This window comes from Zeus faber (assembly GCF_960531495.2).
Source record: "Zeus faber genome assembly, chromosome: 20".
Taxonomy (NCBI): domain Eukaryota; kingdom Metazoa; phylum Chordata; class Actinopteri; order Zeiformes; family Zeidae; genus Zeus; species Zeus faber.
This window is the reverse complement of record NC_137207.1, coordinates 9314128-9334704: the sequence shown is the minus strand read 5'-3', so window position 1 is coordinate 9334704 and position 20577 is coordinate 9314128. Positions and strand designations below refer to the sequence as shown.

The following is a 20577-nucleotide window of genomic DNA, read 5'->3' as shown; positions in this document are numbered from 1 at the left end:
TCGCTGCTTTTCTAATTGTTGTGATGATTTCTGTGGAAATCTCATTTCAGTCGCGCAGATGCGGCCTCAACAAGGGAACCGGAGGTTTTCAATGCAAACTAGTGGCACGGAGATCCTGCAGCTGCTTTTGTAATGTCAGATCGATTGGAGTGGCAGCGAGTGGCAGTTTAAAGATGAGGAGAGTGTTTGTGTGTGGGCTCCAACCTTGAATGGCCCCAATCCACATGGGGGCTCCGGATACGTACCTGCCCAATTCTTACTCATAACATGACACATAAACCCAGATGGTACGACAGATTCTCTACTCTGTGACGCATCGAAGGCATGGAATCACTAATCACTTTTCCAACTCTCTTTGTTAAGATACCGAATATTTCCCCGCTCCAAGTTTACTCCTTAAGGGCACAGACCATCGTTCCACTTGAGAGGGCTTACATGTTGTCGACATGAAGCTGGCCATCAACTGAGAGTTTGGCAACAGTAAAGCAGCAGCATTATAAATATGGACAAATACATAACTGCAATGTCAAGATAAATAACATTTAACCAATGATGGCAAGTTTTCATATATATTAGGATACCGGCTGTTTCATCAGCATCACTAAGATGTCAGGCTGGGAAAGAAGGGCCTATTGCCAATGAATCAAAAAGTGATTGTGATGAAGTGCAGAGAGGGCAAAGGACTGAAAAAGGAAAGATTATAGGAAGGAATGGGTCGATGCAAAGGTATATAAACTGAAATGAGGCAAGAAAATGATTAATAGGCAAACACCATGCAAGAGATAAGAATGAACATTCAATTTACTGTCCTACAAACTATAAATTCAAACTGCGGATACTGGGGTTACAACAATGGAACATAATGCTGGATAACAGTTGTAACTTCGACACCGTGTGATACTAGCCAGGTTAAGGCTCTTCATGAACAGCCAGCATGCACATAATGACATCTATGTACCTTACAGAAAGAGAGACAACATTCACCCACACTTAGGTGTGTGCACACAAAAATACACACTCTCTTTCACACGCGCAAACACTCCTACAGGCACACATGCACAGATATGCATACATGTACACTTAAAATTCTCAAACACAGTTTGCACAGACAAGTCCTGTTTCATAGCCCTGCAATACCCATCTCTAAGTGAGTGCTGCTGTGTGTGTAGTGCTCAGTGTGTGCAGTGCTATAGCAGGTGTTATGGCTGGGAAAGTAACTTGAGTGTTAACAGCTCCCCCTGCTGGTACAATGTAAGCACTGCAACTATTCAAGTTGTATTCATGACAGTAGAAAATGTCTCTCCATGAATAATAAAATATTACTGAACAGATGAAATGTTGGAACTGTATAGTTACCTTTTTGACCAATAATGATAATAATAATAAAAAAACATAATAAACAACAATCATGCAGTTCACTGTTTAAACCAGTGGTTTGTTTGTCGCTCAAAGTGATTGATTCAACAATCAAATTGTCTTCCTCCCACATTCCACACCTTTGATATAAATCTCTGACTGATGCAACAAGCCTAATCTGATTATTTATGCCATGTGTTCATACATCACTTCTCACATTTTATGATTCCCTCCACAGTACCAGAAATCTGCTGACTCCTTTTGCAAATACAGTATAATCCCCAGTGATTCCTCCACACTTAGATAGGCATTCACTAAACACATTGTGCTGCTGGCTCTGTAAGCTTTTACATGATTATCATGTGTTACTTTTTAGACTTTCAGTACAAGGAATGTCAACTCTGCATAAATCTAATGCATATTCACAATAACGCGTGGATTATATTGTAAATATACTGTCGGGTATTGTATAATACAAGCATACAGCAGGTGGTAAGTTATATACAACATATCCCGTATCTTTACAATGGCAATGGACACATCCCTTTATATTTTTGATAACATAATTCATCATACATTTGACATACAGTACATTACACAAGAGTGGATTCAACAACAACAAAAAAATTCTGAAAGACCATAGAAATATTGAAAAACAAGAACATTCAGGGTCTGCCTGGTGAGTGTTGAAACTGGGCCAATAAATAAAATGCTGTTACGCACACACGAGGGATATGGCTAATCAACAGCATGAGTGAAAGAGACTATACAAGCTCAAACAAATACACTGCTGCTTTCCATCGCCGAGTCAGATTCAAGCACACGGGTCACTAATGAAAACAACGGTCGGCCAGAAGAAGAAGAAGAAGGAGAAGAGGGAAAAGAAAAGGAAAGAGAAGTGCACCGTGGGACAAAAGCAAAAGCAACCGTATAACTTGTGCGGCGTTAGAGGGGACATATTATGAAGAACTCACTTTTTCGGTGCTTCAGCACATACATTTGGGTCTCTGACGACTCTACCAACAGACAAACTGTGAAATAAGACAATCCAGTCAGTTTTTAGTTGTTGTTTTTTTTCAGTTTTTCTGCCTTGGTCATATGACATATGATAAAACAAGCCATTCAGATTTGTGATCCCTTCCTACGTCACGCGGTGCGTCAGTGGAATTAGAACCGCATCCCTTCTGAGCAACTCCATCCACGGCTGAAGAAATTCCAAGCGTTGCCAGGAACCTCTCCGTTGGCTTACAGACCAGCACAAATCTTTTAAAAGAAAGAGGAATTAATACCAACTGTGACAAAACTGCAGACGAGAGAAATGTAAGTATTTAAAAAAGAATTCTGCTGTGTTTCTTTCTTTCTAAAAAAAAAGAAATGCACGGTGTGCTAGGCTGACTGTAGGCTGCGGCGTGCGATCCGCTGCACATTTCACGAAACAAAACCAATAAAAATTGTGGGTTTTTATTGAAGATTAATTGATTTAATTTTATTTCATTTTCCGATGTTTACTAACTGAACGAAACAAAAAAATCCCCGTGCCGTGTCCTCCGCAAGCTTGAAGCATGGCAACGAAAGTCGGAACAAGCTTTTAAATTAGGCACAGATCTAAAATGAGTGAAGATTCAGCAACTGGATTGCTTATTTCTCGCCTAAAAATTTGTTCAGACACAGATTTTGGAGGACAGATAAGGGGAAATAAGGGAAAGTTTACGGATTTCATAAAACAGAACCCGGAACTCATGCTCAAATCCCATTGTCTCGCAGAACCCAGAACTCATGCTCAAACCCCATTGGCTCACAGAACTAGGGGCCTCAAGAGGGAGGCGCCACCCAATGAAAAAAAGTGTCCTGGAAGAGGATGGTTTGGAGGCATGTGACAGTGACTAGAATGCAAAATCTGAGTGATATTTTCAGCAAAAAAAAATAATTCAAAAACATGTTTAGGGGACCTCAGAGACCTATATGAACTTGTCGAAAAAGGAGCATAATAGGTCCCCTTTAAGAAGCTGACGCCTCTCTTGGTAAAACGCATGAAGCATTGATTTGAGTTGTCGCATTCCCGTCGTGTTGTGAGCTTTTACATTTTTGTCTTGTCGCATTTGTTGGTCCGTCTACAGACTCTCATCGGAACCAACGAAACCTCGTCTCTGAGATCACACAAGCAGAGCTGGGGGCCACACATTTGTCACATTGACAACCCCCCCCCCCTCCCCGTGGGCACGAGTCTGATATGTGTTTTACACTGTGCAGAGATTCCCAGCTCCCCATCTTGAACCAAAACATGTCCAGGAGCTTTAAAATGCTGCAGCGTTGGGCTCCAGTGTGGAATGTGAACACACCTCGGTGATGTGGGGATAGAAAACGAAACTCCGTTGCGTCGATCCTACAAGACCCGACGATCTATGACGAGTCTGTGAGGCCGTGACAGCACTTCAGTAAGAGCGGGTGGCGGTAATTCAACCGAAATCAAATAATCAGTCATTTGATGCAATGGTTCAAATATGTAAATACGTTTGGTCCCAAATCAGAGTAAAAGGTCAGAAAAAAGGACAGAGAGAGAAGAAAAGGAAAGAAGGACAGGATGCTGGATGTAGGTCCCTACGTCGTGTACTTCCCTCAGTGCAGTGCTGCACCCAGCGCGCCTCCCCAAACACACCTCATCTTCTCAGGCCCGTGCCCACTCCACCCACCGTCCCGCCTCCTGCCCCCAACATACCAGCTGGTATTGGCCAGCCACCATGCCAGACCTAGGATCTGCAACTTCCGTATTTGACGAGAAGATTGGGGTTTTCCGGGTAGGGCGTCGTTGCCAGGGGGAAGGGTGTCCAGGACGGACCCGCGCTCCTGCTCCCCTCCAACGCAGATCTCCGAACCCTCCTGGATTTCAAATTAAAAACCTGTGCAGGGAGACAGCAAGGCAGTGCCGCTCCCGGCGCGCCCCCCACCCGTCCCGCCTCACTTCTTGACAGCCTGCCGGTAGCTGTGTCTCTGGCCCTCCTGCCGCGGCTTGCTGCTGCTGGCGGCGCTGGCCCTGCTGCTGTTCCCCCCGTCCCGGGTGCTGCTGGCCTGGCTGGCCTGGCTGCTGTCCTGCAACGTGGGGCTAGAGTGAGCCCTCTGCAGCCCATTGTCCTCCAGAAGCTGGGCCTCGAACACACTCAGGTCCTCTTCGCCACAACGGATCTTGGCCCGCAGCAGCATGGCGTAGGTCCCGTATCGTGTTTTCTGTAAAGGGGCGGGAAGAAAGTTGGGTTGAAGAAAGAGGGCGAGATAAATCAAATGAGGGAAAAAGTTAGTAATTGAAAAGGACTGCGGCCGCGGAGTTACAATAATTACTTGATGCTTGACCGACTTTCCCAATTTATTTCTTTTCCCTGCAGGTCCTTCAAAAAGCCCCCCCCCCAAGGCATGCGAAAGCCGGCGTACCTCAAACTCCAGATACTCCTCTCGCTGGCGATACTCATCCAGCTCGCGCGCTTTCACTTTGCGGTCGGGAGGGTAAGAGCGCAATTCTGCCAGTTCGGTGGAGATGGTGCGAAATCGGGCTTCGTGGGATTTGACCTGCTCCTCCTGAAAGCACAGAAGCGGGAAGATGACAGTGTTTATATTCAGCTTCCAGGCTCGTCTCCACGGAGGGAACGTCTGCGTGCTCCCTGACCCCACTACTTTACCTTCACTTCCACTGGAGGTGCGACTGTGTTCTGTTTTAGTTGTTAACTGCGTAAGATGATGTGTTGTTATTGTCGTCATATTACATTGTGAATTAACTCACACAATTTCTCGCTTCCGGGGTTTACTATATCGTACTGGCCGTAGACGGATAAGTGTCACTCTTCGTAACACTAAGTCTATAAATGAGAATAAGAAAAGGTTTTCATGGTTTCACGGTTTTCATTGCTTCTCATCGTACCTCGGACAGCTTCGACATAGTGCCTGGCAGCAGTGGCCGACTGAACCTCTTCTGGGAGCCAATGGCCGCAGGGAACGGAGGGGACGAGAACATGGCCACCACCGTGTTGATCCGCGTGATCCAAGACTGCATCTGCTCCGCGTTCCTGTGGGAGACAATTTGCATGCACACACGCACGCACACACACGCACACCCACACGCACACGCACACACCAAACTCAATATGGTTGAAGTCACAGGCAACTAATTGGGCACAAACACATACATTATATTCACGGTATGTGCACACAGGCCCATACTGTAGGTAGCCGCCAACATCAAAGAGATAATCACGGGAGAATGCGGCGTTGCTGTAGACAAAGGAAACAATTTCACAGCCAATTAGTGCACAAGAAAAGAGCCTGTCATATGTTAGAGGATCAATTAGTGACCCATGAGAGTAATCAGATGGAGTGAGACAGCCTTGCTCCAAGTCCCTTAAGAGAGATGAAGGAGGAGGAAAGTGATAGAAAAGTAGAGACAGAGTGCGCTGCATCTGCGTGTGTGTGTGTGTGTGTGTGTGAGTGTGTGTGTGTGTGTGTGTCTGTGTGTGTAGAAAAAATACTGTGGTGAGAGCATCTGGGACAAATGCAAGCTGCAACTGGAGCACAGAGCCTGTTCCCCTGGGGGCCGTCACATGTGCCACTTCCCAATTCCTGGTAACATACACACCTCCGCCCCACTCTTAAACACAACCGCTGCATGCCATTTTATAGGTATTTATATACAGCCACTGACTCAGGATGCACACAAGTGCACACAGGCATAGCCACATGCACACACGCACGCACACACGCACGCACGCACAAAAGGGCACATAAGCTCAGATATGATTGGCCGATGAGAAAAACCCAGAGGTGAGCGTAGATGGATGGAGCGCGGTTGGTCAGTGACGGATGCACAGTTTTCCAAAGGTGACCTCTTAAAGTCGAGATGAAACGAGTGCTATTCCCCTCGGGCAATTTAGCCGAGCTGTAGGATTTAACGTTGAGCCTTAGATGTGATAAGGATTTCAAAAGGTCCGCTGCTATGTGGCCGACACATGCACCCACGTGCACATCAGTTTGCTCGTCTGTTGCTGTGCTCGTGTGTTCATGTGTCCGTGAATGACCGTGTTGTTGTGAACGTGTGTGTTCTGTAGTTTTTGCCAACTTGTCAGCAGAATATTCTTAAGGCTTAGGACAGGGAAGTCAATTTCATTTTTTTTGTCCGCCAGTCATTTATTTTGTTCAATGCCAAATTGGGAAACGGGCACTCACGGTGCCTGGAACAGGTAAACCCTCCAGTCAGCAGTGCGTAGGTAGAAAACATTGGGCCTCTTGCTGTAGTCTGAGGCTTTAATGGCGAGGGAGTGGTGGATGGAAACGGCGTTCTTCAGGTCCTCGTCGGAAAGCTGTTTGTCAGGCCTGTACTCTCCCTGAAGAGAATGTAAAAAAAGACGTGGGAAATTCACAAACACATTGATATCAGAGGCCCTTTTTTCAAGGGCACGTTAAATAACCAATTCTAGCCTTCAACAGCTGTCTTAAGGAGAGGTTTATGGTGGAGAGGGATAGACACAAATATTAAATTATTATTAAATGGACTTAACTTGTGCGTATTTTTCTCTATTATTATTATTATTATTATTATTATTATTATTAATAATAATAATAATAATAATAATAATAATAATTGTTTTTTAATTATTAATTAATTCATAATATAAATGAGTTGCATTTTTGATGAAAGGTGTAACAAATAAAGGCCATTATTATTATTATTGAATTATTCTTTTTGTCATAGATTTGCATTGTAAATATGGGAGTGAGGGAGTAAAGCGAGTGCGTCATCCTAAATATTCCTGAGCTGTCATTTCCTTGCGAGGGGCCTGATTTTTGGGGGACCAGAGGAACTCAACAAGGCAACAACAAACTTGTGAAATTGTGACAAGCGTACCTTTTGCAAATAGAGAATGAGACCCTTCAGGATGGCATAGAAGGTCTTCCAGCCTCTCTTCCCTCTCGGTGCTGAAAACGCAGGACAAGACAATCAACTGTCAATAGTCTGTGTCGGGGGTTCTCAAACCTTCTTTTTGCCATAAACCCCAAATTTTGAGTCAGGTCCCAAAATCATAACGACAACAGCAATTAGAGAGTGAGAACTGTTCCAATTTTTCTTGTTATTATTAGTTTGTACAAATATTCCACATTGGATAATAGGGAACTTAGGGAACTATTATTACAACTATTATTACATTTCACTGCATATATGTATGAAAGTATGTATATGTATGTCACAAATAAAAATCTTGAATCTTGAATCTTGAATCTTGAACTAGAAATATAGAAATTCTGATATTTAACTTTTTTTCTTTTTATATTAATCAATTATCAATATATCAGCCTTAGGATTTGTGCATGAGATGAATAGTGTATTATTTTCTCTACCATTTCTGTAGAAACTGGTATTGGCATTCACACTACACATACTGCAGTAGAGAGTGTTCCTTCTATACTGGGTGTGTTTAGCATGGGTAATACCTTGAATTATATATGCAAGGGGGAATATTGTTTGATATCAAAAGGAGACCAGTTTTGGCCTGGTAGTAATAATGATGTGTTTTAACGCCAGGAGTGAATAATGTTTGATTGCAATTTTGGCCTTGTAGTATTAATGATGTTGTTTTAATGTATTGAGAAGCTCCCTCCCCTTCTCAAAACTAGGAGGCGTGGGTATGAAACGTACTTCTCTTGCCGTCGGAATCGGCGTGGACCTTGCGCACCAGGAAGCCGTTTTTGTACAGCAGTGTTCCAGAGGGCTGGGCCACTTCCGACAGGGGCTTCCCACTGCTGCCCACCCGCTTCACCGACGTGGAGGCGTTGGAGTCGCAGAGGCTGTCCCCGAGCTCGGAGAATGATTTCCGCAGCTCTTCCTCGTCGCTATGGAGACAAAGAGAGAGAGGGAGAGAGAGAGAGAGAGAGAGAGAGATGAAAAAAACAGATTCCATGGTGATCAAAACGTGCCTTCCTTTATCAGCGACACAGATACACATGTCGTCATCCGTCCAAACCTGTTCCTCTTGACTCTCACACTGCACCCATTACACCAGCACAGGAGATCAGGGCAATAGTCACAGAGACTTCATACCAAACCCAAGTATATTCCCTACCCCCCCCCCAAAGTTTTGCTGCTCTCTGCTGTCGATGTCCTGGCACAGGTAAAGCAAAGCAAAGCTCTCTTTTGTAGCTCTACCAAGGGAGAAACTTGAGTGAATCAAGCCACGTCTTCAAAGCTTTAATTGAGAGTTTTTCTGTCTCCTTCCCCCTCCCGCTCACCCCACTGCTTTGAGCGTTCCTCCTGTGGCTCCCAAGGAAACGTCCACTCTCCTTGATCAAAACATAGCGCAGCTGGAGAGCGACACCATCGATCCTGGCGCGGCTTTGAGGCGAAAGAACGCGGGCAGCCTCGCCACCAGGGACCGGGCCGCTTTAGAAATATTTTGCAGACATGTCACTATCTCTTAGACTCGCTCTCTCTCTCTCGTTGCTCATGGGAAGCACTTTAAAAGTGAGAAAAGTTGCTTCACTCACAAAAAGGCTTGATAAACCGAGGGCACGCTCCAAGATGAAGCACGGGCGTATGACAACATGTCTCGTAATACAGTGGCATCCTACTTCATTTCTTGATCAGGGTTGTAAGGGGGTTTTCTGCAGTGCATGAATCCCCTCATTAGACACAGAACTCCAGGAGCAATAATGGAGCTTTTAATGAGCTACTGAGTACCGGCTCCCTCTCAAACCTCAGCATTTTCTTCCCTTCCACTTTATGTGTGAGTCTATTTGTGTCCATGCATGTACTTTTTTGCTTGTGCCTGCTTTTGTGCCTGTGTACCTCTCTTGACACAAAAACAAGCAACATAAAAAGGTTGCATCGAAATATTCCACATGAAGAGCATACCTATATGTCATATTAGATTTGAATTCAGATTTAAAGTGGGATCGGGAATACAAGCAAAAATCAACTTTATTTCTGATGTGAGATTTCTTAAAACACTGCCTATTATGGAAAGTGAGTTGCCTTTCCAACAACTGTCAGACCAAGGTAGAGACCCAACTCTGCACAATGCAGCTCTAAATGCAACAGTCAGCGCCCGCTATTTCCAACAGACGGCAGCTCTCATTACAACCCCTATAATGCTTGAAAACTATATTTACAGGGCAGATTTCACGACGCCGGCTGTCTCGTGCCATGCACATTTTCTCTGCCAGGTAAAATGGCAACTTCTGAAAATAGAAAAACTGATGTCCATGACCATGCTATGAGTAACCAACAGTACATAACAGCAGTAAACCCTATGTAGCAGCCAGGGAGAGAGAGTGAGGGAGAGAGAGAGACAGGAAGAGAGAGAGAGAAAGAGGGAGAGAGAGAGAAAGAGAGAGAGCGAGAGAGAGAGAGAGGGATGGAGAAGGCAGAGCCAGTGAGCATGTGCACATGAGTCCCAGCCTGTTGCCTGGTAACTGTCGGCCTGCCTGAATTCCACTCTACACAGAGACAAAGTAGAAAAGGAGCCAGCGTGGTGGTGGTGGGGGTGGGGGGTGGATAGAGGAGCCCGCGAGAGAGAGGGAGAGAGAGAGAGAGAGAGAGAGAGAGAGAGAGAGAGAGAGAGAGAGAGAGAGTTAGAAAGAAAGAGAAGGATGCAGTGGGGGGGGGGGGGGTGAGGGAGAGAAAACAAAGGCAGAAGAAAGACAAAGCTGATCCGTCTTACGCGACGAATGAGGCGATGGAGAGAGGAAGAGTCTAGTTCGGTTAAAAACAGAACTGATGATGGGTGGAACGGGAGGATGGGACGCAGATACGTACACTAAAACTAAAACTAACCTGACGAAAGTACGCCACCGCGGGGAGTTAGGGGGGGAAGCGGGGTGGTACGGATGTGTTCAAATTTAAAATGCATGGGTTTAAATTTCGTTCCAAGCTCGCTGTTACCATGGAAATGTTTAATGCACTGGCTGACGGGTACATTGCATCAGGCGCGCCAACACTGACATTTACATCCAGTTCAATTGTATCTGTGAATTAAATTCATACTGAGGGTGTGACCCTATATCGCTATCCTCGTCCATCCTTGAATCGAATACCATTCAAACAGAGAAAAACCTCCCCGTGGTGGCATACTTTCGTCAGATCAGTTTTAGTTTTTAGTGTATGAACAAATTGGTTTAAATTTTGTTATTTGTAGCACGAGAAAAAGTCGGACAATCGTGCTCCAGGACACGATTCAATGGATTCATTTTTGTGACTGTGCGCGAAAGAGCGTGAGACCGGGCTGGGAGGGAGGGGTGTGTTGGAGGGAGGTGCAGACCGAGGACCCTGTGCTGATGTTGATGTTACCACACCAGGAGCTAACGCAGAGAGATCCCCTCTCACCTGTGTCTCTGGCGCCGTGCGACGATGGCACAAAAAAAAATGTAGTCATGTGAAAGAGGACATCTGTCTCTCCAGCCATGTCTCCATCCACCCGACCGTTCACCTATTCTCCAATCCAATTCCATGGGTGAAAAGCACTTTAAAAAAAGCACAATTTACATGAAATATCCTTCAAGAGGTCATTTTTATTTTATATATCACTTGGTCACAGACCCTCCAATCAAACAAGTCTGACAAGTAGCCAAAGATGTGATATACTGTATCATTACAAAACCCATAAATGTTGGAGGGCGTCCTGCTCTGCTAGGTGAGAGGTGACGGTGGCAGACAGGGATCATTAGCAGCATTGAAGGGGAAAGAGAGAGAAATTATCACAATAAAAGGAATAATAGAGCAGATGGGCCTCATTCTTCCTCCCTTCCTCTCCCTCGCTCTCGTCATGGGCTCTATACCTCTTCATCCTTCTCTGCACTACCTCCCGCAATTCCTTCCTCCCCTCTTCTAATCGTTCTGTGTTTGTTTTTTCCCCCAAACCGCCCTTTGTTTGTGGCACTGGTAAATGTGTGTCTTCCTGTGCACGCCAAACTTGTTGGATCTCTCTCTTGTTAAAGGGAGCGCCGCACGAGGCGCACCCTCGGCTCTCCGAGGCCCGAGAGCGCCTCTCCACCCCCGCTCCTGATCCAGGAAACAAGTGTGTATGCACGTACATATTGTCTATGCACACGTGTGTGTGTGTGTGTGTGTGTGAGTGAGAGAGAGAGAGAGAGAGAGAGAGAGAGAGAGAGAGAGAGAGAGCCAGAGAGAGAGAAAGAGAGAGTGGGAGAGTGTGTGTGTGTGTGTGTGTGTGTGTGTGTGTGTGTGTGTGTGTGTGTGTGTGTGTGTGTGTGTGTGTGTGTGTGTGTGTGTGTGTGTGTGTGTGTGTGTGTGTTCGGGAATTTGTGATTACAGATCATGTGGGTGCAGCCAACTGCACTTGAGAGTGGCCGTGTGTGTCTCTCTCTGTGGGGGTGTGAAATAACATGCAGAGCTCACTCTCTCCCTCTCTTTTTCAGACATGCGCACAAACAGCCACATACGTACAGTATGCATGTGTTTTTTTGTTTTTTTTTCTGGCGGATATACAGTACGTACGCAGCAACAAATGACCACATGTACTGTATATATTAAAATAAATATATATATAAACAAATATATATATATATATATATATATAAATACACACCCACATACATGCAATATATGCAAGCCTTGTAGTGTAATAAATGTATTCATGTATTCAAGGTTGAGGCATATATTGATCTAAAAATGACAACTGGTTACATCAATACAGTATAGCTGAACTATGCCAGTGGCCAATGTTTAGAATAGTGAGGAACATATTTTTTAGAACTCAAGCTTGGCAGTACTTCCATCAGAAATGTGATTGACACTGTACTCACATACCTCATATTAAACATCATATACTACCTCATATATTCACATACCTCATATTATACCTCATCTATTACGTCACATGTCCACATACCTCATATTATGCCTCATATATTACCTCATATATTCACATACCTCATATTATACCTTATATTATACCTCATATTATACCCCATATATTACCTCATATATTCACAAACCTCACATCATACCTCATAAAACCACATGCAATGAACTCAGAACAGTTCAATTATTAGACATCATTGAACTGGGACAACATATAAGGTTACACTGGGAATTATTACCTATTACATATATCCAACTATATACATCAACTTGTTGGCGTTACATATCTATGTTTCTTACTCAGAAAACAAACAGCAGGGTTACTCTCAAATATGGGTGACTAACTACGCAAACGGCAAAAGAATGACATTTGTGTTTTGTTCGATGTTTTTTTTTGAGGGAGGCGTTTGACAGCAAGGTGACTCTTTGTATCCCCCTCCCCCTCTTCCCGCTCTGGATCTGCCTTCTCGATCTGCTCCTCTGACCAGCTATCCGTTTTCTTGTTTTTTTTTAGCTCTGCTCCGGGAGCGCTGCTGCTATTTTTGGGAGGGTAGTAGGAGGATGGTCACACCTTTGTACAGGATGCAGGTAGAGAGCCATTTAAATGGGGGCTGACTCTCTCTCTCTCTCTCTCTCTCTCTCTCTCTCTCTCTCATTGTCTCTATCTCTCTCTTGCTCTTTGTTAACGTGTGTATTTCTGTGTTGGTACATGTGTGTGCGGTTCTGTGTATATACAGGTGTCTGTGTGTGTGTGTGTGTGTGTGGGAGTGTGTGTGTGTCCCACTCACATGCGCATGCGTTTGCGCTAGAGAGAGGGAGAGAGGGAGAGAGAGAGAGAGAGAGAGAGAGAGAGAGAGAGAGAGAGAGGAGTCGGGAGGTGAGGCAGTAGCTATGGAGTCGTATCCATGGTACTGTATCTATGGCAACAAAGCTTGGAAAGCTAGCGACTTAATTGCCATCTCCAAGGCACTCTGGAGCTGCGATCCAGAATAGCAACCCTTGACACACTAATGTTTCCATCACATGCCAGACAACTCCAACGTCATTAATAGGGGGCTAACAAAATAATCAATGAATTAATCAAGCCTCATTGTATTCATTGTAGTCCTTCAGCTGACTCTCACTCTGTGTGTGTGTGTGCGTGTGCGTGTGTGTGCGCGCGCGTGTATGTGTGTGTGTGTGTGTCCCTGTCCATGTGCGTGTCTGTGTTTGTTGCAGCCGTGTTGGAAAGCCTGCATTGATCAGTGCGATAAGGACAGAGGGAGGATGGAGTGTGAGGGGAATTGGCGGGAAGAGACGTCGTAAAAGAAAGCTTGAGCGAGACTTACAGTGTCCACTGCAGCTTCTGGTTCTTGATTGAGTTGTACAGGGCCTGTGGAAGGAAACAAGAATAGCCCGTCGTTAGAGGAATGCTCACAAATTATTCACAGCGTCTCCCGAGTTCAGGCAAAGGCAATCTGTTCAAATTTACTAGGGGGGTTGGAAAATGTAGCAAGGACCGCAACTGCAGTCTGTTCAATAATTTGTACTTATTAGCACGCCGTCCTCCATCATCCCCCCTGTCCTGTAATATTTGGCTCAGCCTATCAACCCATCAGTCAGCAAAGCAGTCATCCAAAAGTCCAGGTACAGGTACGCAGACATTACTATTCCGCCAGCCGGCCAATCAATGGACTGACAACAAATCAATCAAGCAATGAATAATTTATACCGCGACTTGAATTCAATCTCAATTAAGGAGCAAAATGTCAAATACCATCCTTGAGGACATGACTTCTCATTGTTGGCCGATCATGACGTTAGTGATGGGACCGAGTAGGACCAGTGGATAAACACCGTATAATTGTTGTGGCTAATTACTGTTTAACTGACTTGAATCCCGACTCCGATTCTGATATTCAACTCAGTCCTGAGTCCTTCATAGTATATAAAAGTCTGATCGTTTTTCTTTTTAGAAACCCAGCACCTCGAGAATAAAAAAAAATAGTTTTAGAGAAAAGTAAAAGTGGGATTGAAGGGAAAGGACAGGGTAGCACATCATCCCTGTCTGTATGTCTTCCTCCACCATAACTGCGCGAGGATTTAACTGACAAAAAAAAAACAAAAAAAGAAAACGTCAGTGGCAGCCGAACTTTACACGATACACCAAATGAAGCTGACGTGGACAACTCCACGGGGGTGAAGGAAGAAGGCAGAGTGAGGAAAAAGATCATGAAGGCATCACGCCCAGCGCCCGGGTACCGATCTGAGAGGGGACGCCGCTGACAGACGAGCGGCCGGCGCACGACTCTGACAGTTGAGGTGATGGGAAGATCACTCGTGGGCAATTCATCGCCACCTCATTCGATATCAACAGTCCCTGCAAGGCGACGCCACACACTGGGTGTCTTTCTCACATCCACTGTAGTAGCCATCTGGAGAGAGAGACCTCATCCACTGTCGGAGCCCTTCTCATCTCCACCACCTTATCTCCGATGACTCTTCCGGGCTGGAATGCTGCCGTTTCCGTGCTGTGAGTTGTTCTGAATATGATCACTTTGAATCGTGGCCCTCAGCGGAATGAAATGCGATTTTTAAATGGGGTTTGAAGCCGTGTGTCTAATCAGGCTAATTTGCTACGTTCCATTCCGAAACTGGGCCTGCCGCGAAATGATGTTCTTGAACGCCACGCCATTGTGAATATTCATAGCCAATGAGCTTAGACCATCCCCGTGTTTTGGTTTTAGTTTCCGTAATGGTCTATCCGTGTACGCTGCAAAATCTGCAAACTCCAACTGTGTTTCCAGCTTAGGGTGCTCATGAATATGAACAATAAGGACAGACACGGATAACTGCTCCCTTCTCTCCGAGAAAATCAAGAGTTGGCCAGTTTAAAAGAGTCAGCAGCGTTTGACAGCCCCCCCTCGGTTTTGTAGCACAAACGTGGTCCACATTAAATCTTCACAGTGAATTTGTAAGGGCGTAACAGTGTATTGATCTGCTGAGCTGCTGGAGCAGCTGTGGTTCTGGCAGACTGGCCCTATTCTTTGAAGTGAATATAAATAGATTAATAAACCTTCCTCAACAGACCGAAACACCAAGCAAACACCAGGCAACATAAATTAAATCTTTTCTAGTCTGAATCTGCTTACTGCTTACTGCTTATACTCAAAACGGCAAGGGCTTGCCAAAATGACTTGTGGGGTGTCTCTTTATGTATGTGTGCACACTATTGTTTACATGTGTGTAACGTAACAGGGAGTAATGGTCGGGTCCTGTAAGTCAAAGGGGCAAAGGCTTACGCGTCGCTATTGAGTCAATTATGAGGAATTTAAGATTCCAAATGTTTAAAGCCCAATGGACACGTGGGATTTAAGACCATACAGTAGACAGAAGAGAAGAGGGGGGAGCATGAGGGTGTTTCTAGCAATCAGAGAGTTACTCAGACTCATTCAGCATCAGGGCTCACTGAGACAATGGTGGATGTTTGCCACCTTCACCTACTCGCTCCATTAACGTCACACGGTGCCAAACGGGGCCCTTTAGCCTTGAATGGTGGCCCCACACGATGTGCTGTACCGGTTACAGTGGGCCACCATACATGCCTGGGACCGAACCTTTGGCAACTCCTCTCCACTGTGACAAACCAGAAGGGTGGGAATTTTACTTCAAAGGACCTAAGGCCTAAGGGCAACCAGGAATAACAGGCCATGTTCTAATATTTCATATGTAGCTAGGGATACACAAGGCACAATGGGATGCAAAGACTTGTCCCTAGAACACTATTATGCTGTAATAACACATGTCAAATACACTTGCAATAAGTTATAAGTCCAGTTGCAATGCAAATATTAGTGGAATCTGTTGACATAATATTAAGTGAATACAATTGATATGGTTATTTTAAAGAATTCATTTAGATCCATGTGTTTGTAGCTGAAGTGTTTCTTTAAGTATCCTCCAATGGTGTGAATGCAGAACTGAGCATGCATTTCGACATAATACTCCCCATGCAACTGGATCTTTTTAAAAGTTACTTTTTACAACGGACTGGCCACTGGACCACACATTGTGTTCGCAGACGGTATATACACTACCTTCTTCCTCTTACGGGCCTGTGGGTGATTCTGTCCATCCTGGGCCTTCCCCAGAAGGTCTGGAAACACCAGAGGTTTGAGTGAGCGAGAGCGTGGGGTTCTGGGATACCGGAACGGGTCCATCATCCGGAAGTCGCGGCCGTAGCGCACCGAGCAAAGGGACCGTGAGCGAAGCCGCCCGGCTGAATGCAGGCTGTTGACGCCAATCATGTTACGACAAGATACGATGCGGGGGACGGAGGACAACCTCACTGGACGGCACCCTTGTTGGTTTCGTCGATTGAATCAAAGATTGTCCAAAGGGTAAGAAAGAAACAAAACCGAAAATGCGGATCATCTGATGTGAACCCTATCCAAAGTGGAACACGCCAGCTTGCCGGGTCCCAGGTTGCACTGTGACAAGCTGCTGGGCCGGAGTGCTTCACTGGCGGTTGGCAGAGGGGCACACTTCAGCTATCACAAGGACCTGCCAAAAGTCAAGGAGCGCAGAGGTAACAACGTCATGCGGCCGCTTGCCAGCCAGTCAGAAACACTGGTGGACACCGTCAACTGGCATCAAATCCCAATGGCTCCTGCCCTGAATGTCCCACTCAATGGCCATTGGGCAACGCCGAATGACTCTGAATAATTGATCTGACGTCCATGTATTATACAAGGAGAGAAGTGATGGCGACTCCTTTGAGGGAACTCAATGTCAGTGTGATGTTTTAGAAGGGGATCCTCTGACGGGCAAAGAGAGGCTTTCATCCACAGGTGAGTCGAGCGGCAGGATTTATTACCTATCGGATAATAAATCGATGACAGTTCTTCCAATGTTACTTTCCGTGTGTGACAAGTCTTTTTGGCACTTTAGTTGGAGGTGCAGTTCGAGGGAAATAGGAGGTCAATGTGAAAAAAAACACAAAAAACGTATGTCCTCCTACCAGCTGTTGGCAAAGTGGGCTATGTTGATCTCTCTGACTGATCGGGCCATGATGCCAGCTCCCGGCAAGTCTACCTGTCCAGCTGACACCCTTTTACAGCAAACTAGTCACTAAACCACAAGCCCAGAGATGAACATGAAAGCATCCACACATACATACGCACACAGGGACACAAGCCGACACAAGCTGACACACTCACAGATGGCACGCAACACTTGAAGAATGTGTCAACGGACAGCCAGCGTGAAACAGATGGGCGCCAAGGGCGGAAAAATGAAGAGGTAGGAACGATGCAAGGATGCAGGCAGTCGAACACATGAAGACAAAACAACAGGTACACAATGGAGATGGATGCGAGGAGGGTGGGAGGGACGACCGCCCCCCTACTTCGGAGCAGGGATTCCAGAGAGCGCTCTCATTTGTCACCAACCCCAAGGATGCAAAACAAAATCAAATCAAGCCGTAAAAGGAGCGCGGTTGCAAGAGGAAAAAGGAGAGAAGCCCGAACACAAACAGCTTTTAAAGAAGCTGAGGTATGGTGTCTCCGAACAACGTTGCTTCCATGGAAAAAATGGACAGGCTCAGTCAGATAAGCCGGTCGGACGGTCTCCTCGCCGCAGCCAGACAAAGACTGCTTGGATTTTCCAAAGAAGAAAAAAGTCAATCACTTGTTCCCCCCGTTCCTTATCCATGTGTCAGAGTCCGTTGTCACGGGTTACTCCCCCCGCCCCCCCCCCCCCCTGCTGTGATCCACTTCTTTCAGCGCCTCCCCATCCAGCTCCTCTCTCAATCTCTGCCTTTCCTGTGGTTTTAGTCACTTTCCATTTTGCATATACGTGTGTGTGGGGGGAAAAGATGAAAACGCTGTTCCTCTGTGGAAGCCTTTTTTTTTTCACTCTGGTGCTCACTCCGCTTTAATCTTTCATGATGATTCCTCTCCCCCTTTTCATCTCCGGCGTTCTTCTTTCTTTCGCCTCCTTCTCTCTTCTGCTGCCGCCGAGGAGAGGAGAGGAGAGGAGAGGAGAGGAGAGGAGAGGAGAGGCGAGGAGGCGCTGGCTGCCTGAATCACGGTGAGGAGGAAGCTGATAGGGACACCGCTCCCTCTCTCTCTCTCTCTGCCTCCCTCCCTCCCTCTCTTGCTCGCTCTTTCTCTCTCTCTCTCTCTCTCTCTCTCTCCGTACTTTGTCAATGCATGGCTCCCTCCCTCTCCTCGTCTCATTCCCTCCCTCTCTCTGTCACTCGCCAGCCAATCACAGTCTGCCAACTGCCTCCTCTGTGCATACACACACGGACACTTTTTAATATGCTTTGAATGGCAATCAGCATTCAGAGGTTGTCTTCTAGCCAATGGTGGAGGGGATTTTAGAAAGGTGAGGGGGGATAGGGACAGACACGTGGGAGAGCGTGGATCTTTGTGTGTGTGTGTGTGTGTGTATGTGTGTGTGTGTGTGTGTGTGTGTGTCTGTCTGTGGGTGCACGTTTGGGCACCCCTTCAATCTGGCATGAAATGTGAGGAATAAAATGTGTATTTAACATTCTGCGCCACTGCCACTGATCTATGAATAAAACATTGAAATTTTTTTTGCAGAACCATCGTTTTTCAAACAAATTCACCATTGCTGTTTTACGTTTTTATTTTATTTTTTTGTTCGTGCATCAGCGCCGCTCATCATTAGGACGTTGAGGATTTAATGCACTCGCAAGAGCATGTCCACCAGCGCTAGGGTCCCTGATATCAAAATCTTTTTTTTTTGTAGAAGGGATTTTGCACAATAGAAAATGACATGGCCAGGTATTTATTTCTGCTTTCCACCATCAGAAGAAGAAAATAAAACAGAACAGAAAAAAAAAGAAGAAAAAAATAAACCATTCCAATAAAGGACATCGTTTGAATGAAGCCCCTGGCAAAAAGGTATACAAAAGAAGAGCGGGTAGAGAGAGAAGGAGGAGGTAGATGGGGCGGGGTATGGCAGGGAGGGGAGACAGAGCGGCGGCAAAGAAATCGGTGGAAGAGGAGCGGCCTCCAGAGTACATTTGTCAGATCGAATTATTGACTTTACAATCAGTAGCAAGGGGGACAGCGCGGGGTCCCTGAGCCCGGGTTCCAACGCAACAGGGGATTTAACGACACTGTCGATCACAGAACGGGAGGCCTTGACCAGAAACACTCCACTGATACATTTATTTATCCTTTTGGTCTCAAGGTATTTGCACGTTCAACACAGGCATTCCAGTGCCATGGCTACCAGGCCCAGCAGCGGGTAGTGTTCATTTGGCCACCCGGTCTTTCTTTTTTGTCACAATCCAGGGTAAATAAATGTTCAGTTACCCGGTTTCCATGTATGTTTTTTTTTTTTACAACTTCATGACAATTATTGACTTTCTCTTCTGATGAACCTGATATATAAAAAATAAATAAAACGTGCACATGCACCAGATCCGAAGTCATCGTTGTGGGTTTGGCCGTTGGTGGCTCCTAAACACAACCGGAGACAGTTTAATTTAATAAAAAAAAAAGAAAACACTGACAAAACTACAGCCGGTCGCGAAATAAGTATTTCCCCCGTGTCCTCATAGACGCCTGAGGGAGATGTAAGATATGAGATGTGAGATATGAGATATGAGATATGAGCGGCGGTCCCCGGCGACCCTATTTCAGCCCGGATCAAGATGACGACTCCTCAGGTTGGGGAATGGGGAGGGAAAGCAAAAGGTCTTCGACAGAGGTTTATTTGACTTTCTTTGTTTGGTCAGTTGGTGTCTTTTATTGTTTTTATTTATTTATTTATTATTATTATCCCCCTCTATTAAGGCAGCGACGCCTGCTTTAATAGTGAGAATTTCTAGTTACTAGTTAGAGAGTGTATATAGACAGTTACATGCGTTTGAAAAATCTTGTATGTATGTTTTGGAATAATACTCTAATTCGATTATTTTTGTGAAGCAGGCCATGTTACCTATACTCCGTTTCCTTTTGTCAATCCCTTCTCGCTACATTTAAAGGATATTTTTTGTTCGATTTCTCCTTCCCATAACGGCAAACATATTTGGTTTACGTGACTGTAGGAGTGTGAAAAATGGGCTCCAGCTGAAAATGACATTATACTTTCATTTTTAACTGAAAAATAATACAAATATATATATATATATTTTTTTTTTTTACTTTTCATTTCAGAGACATAATTATTTAAAAACAAATTTATCTCCACATATTGCATAGAAATATCAGTTTTGGGCTTCACCAGACTCAACATTTATTTTTATTCTAAACTTTTTTATAACAAACCTCTGCCATTTTGCATGATTAGAGAAACAATGACAGTGCCCTTGAGCCAGGCACTTAATTCCATTAGTGGTCAGGGAACAGTGA

At 45.2% G+C, this 20577-nt stretch overlaps 1 protein-coding gene across 1 annotated transcript in view; it reads right to left on the bottom strand.

The window, feature by feature from the left end:
- Window positions 1-4311: 4311 nt before the first annotated feature.
- Window positions 4312-20577, bottom strand: part of LOC307245337 (PH and SEC7 domain-containing protein 1-like) — a gene marked incomplete at its 3' end in the record, with an annotated part of 35465 nt that continues 19199 nt past the window's right edge. The window contains exons 10-16 of the mRNA XM_080020867.1: window positions 13537-13580; window positions 8030-8223; window positions 7241-7311; window positions 6562-6719; window positions 5264-5408; window positions 4780-4923; window positions 4312-4578 (exon numbers count right to left, since the gene is read on the bottom strand). Coding sequence (XP_079876993.1) covers window positions 4312-4578; window positions 4780-4923; window positions 5264-5408; window positions 6562-6719; window positions 7241-7311; window positions 8030-8223; window positions 13537-13580 — 1023 coding nt within the window. The remainder of the gene's footprint in view (window positions 4579-4779; window positions 4924-5263; window positions 5409-6561; window positions 6720-7240; window positions 7312-8029; window positions 8224-13536; window positions 13581-20577) is intronic.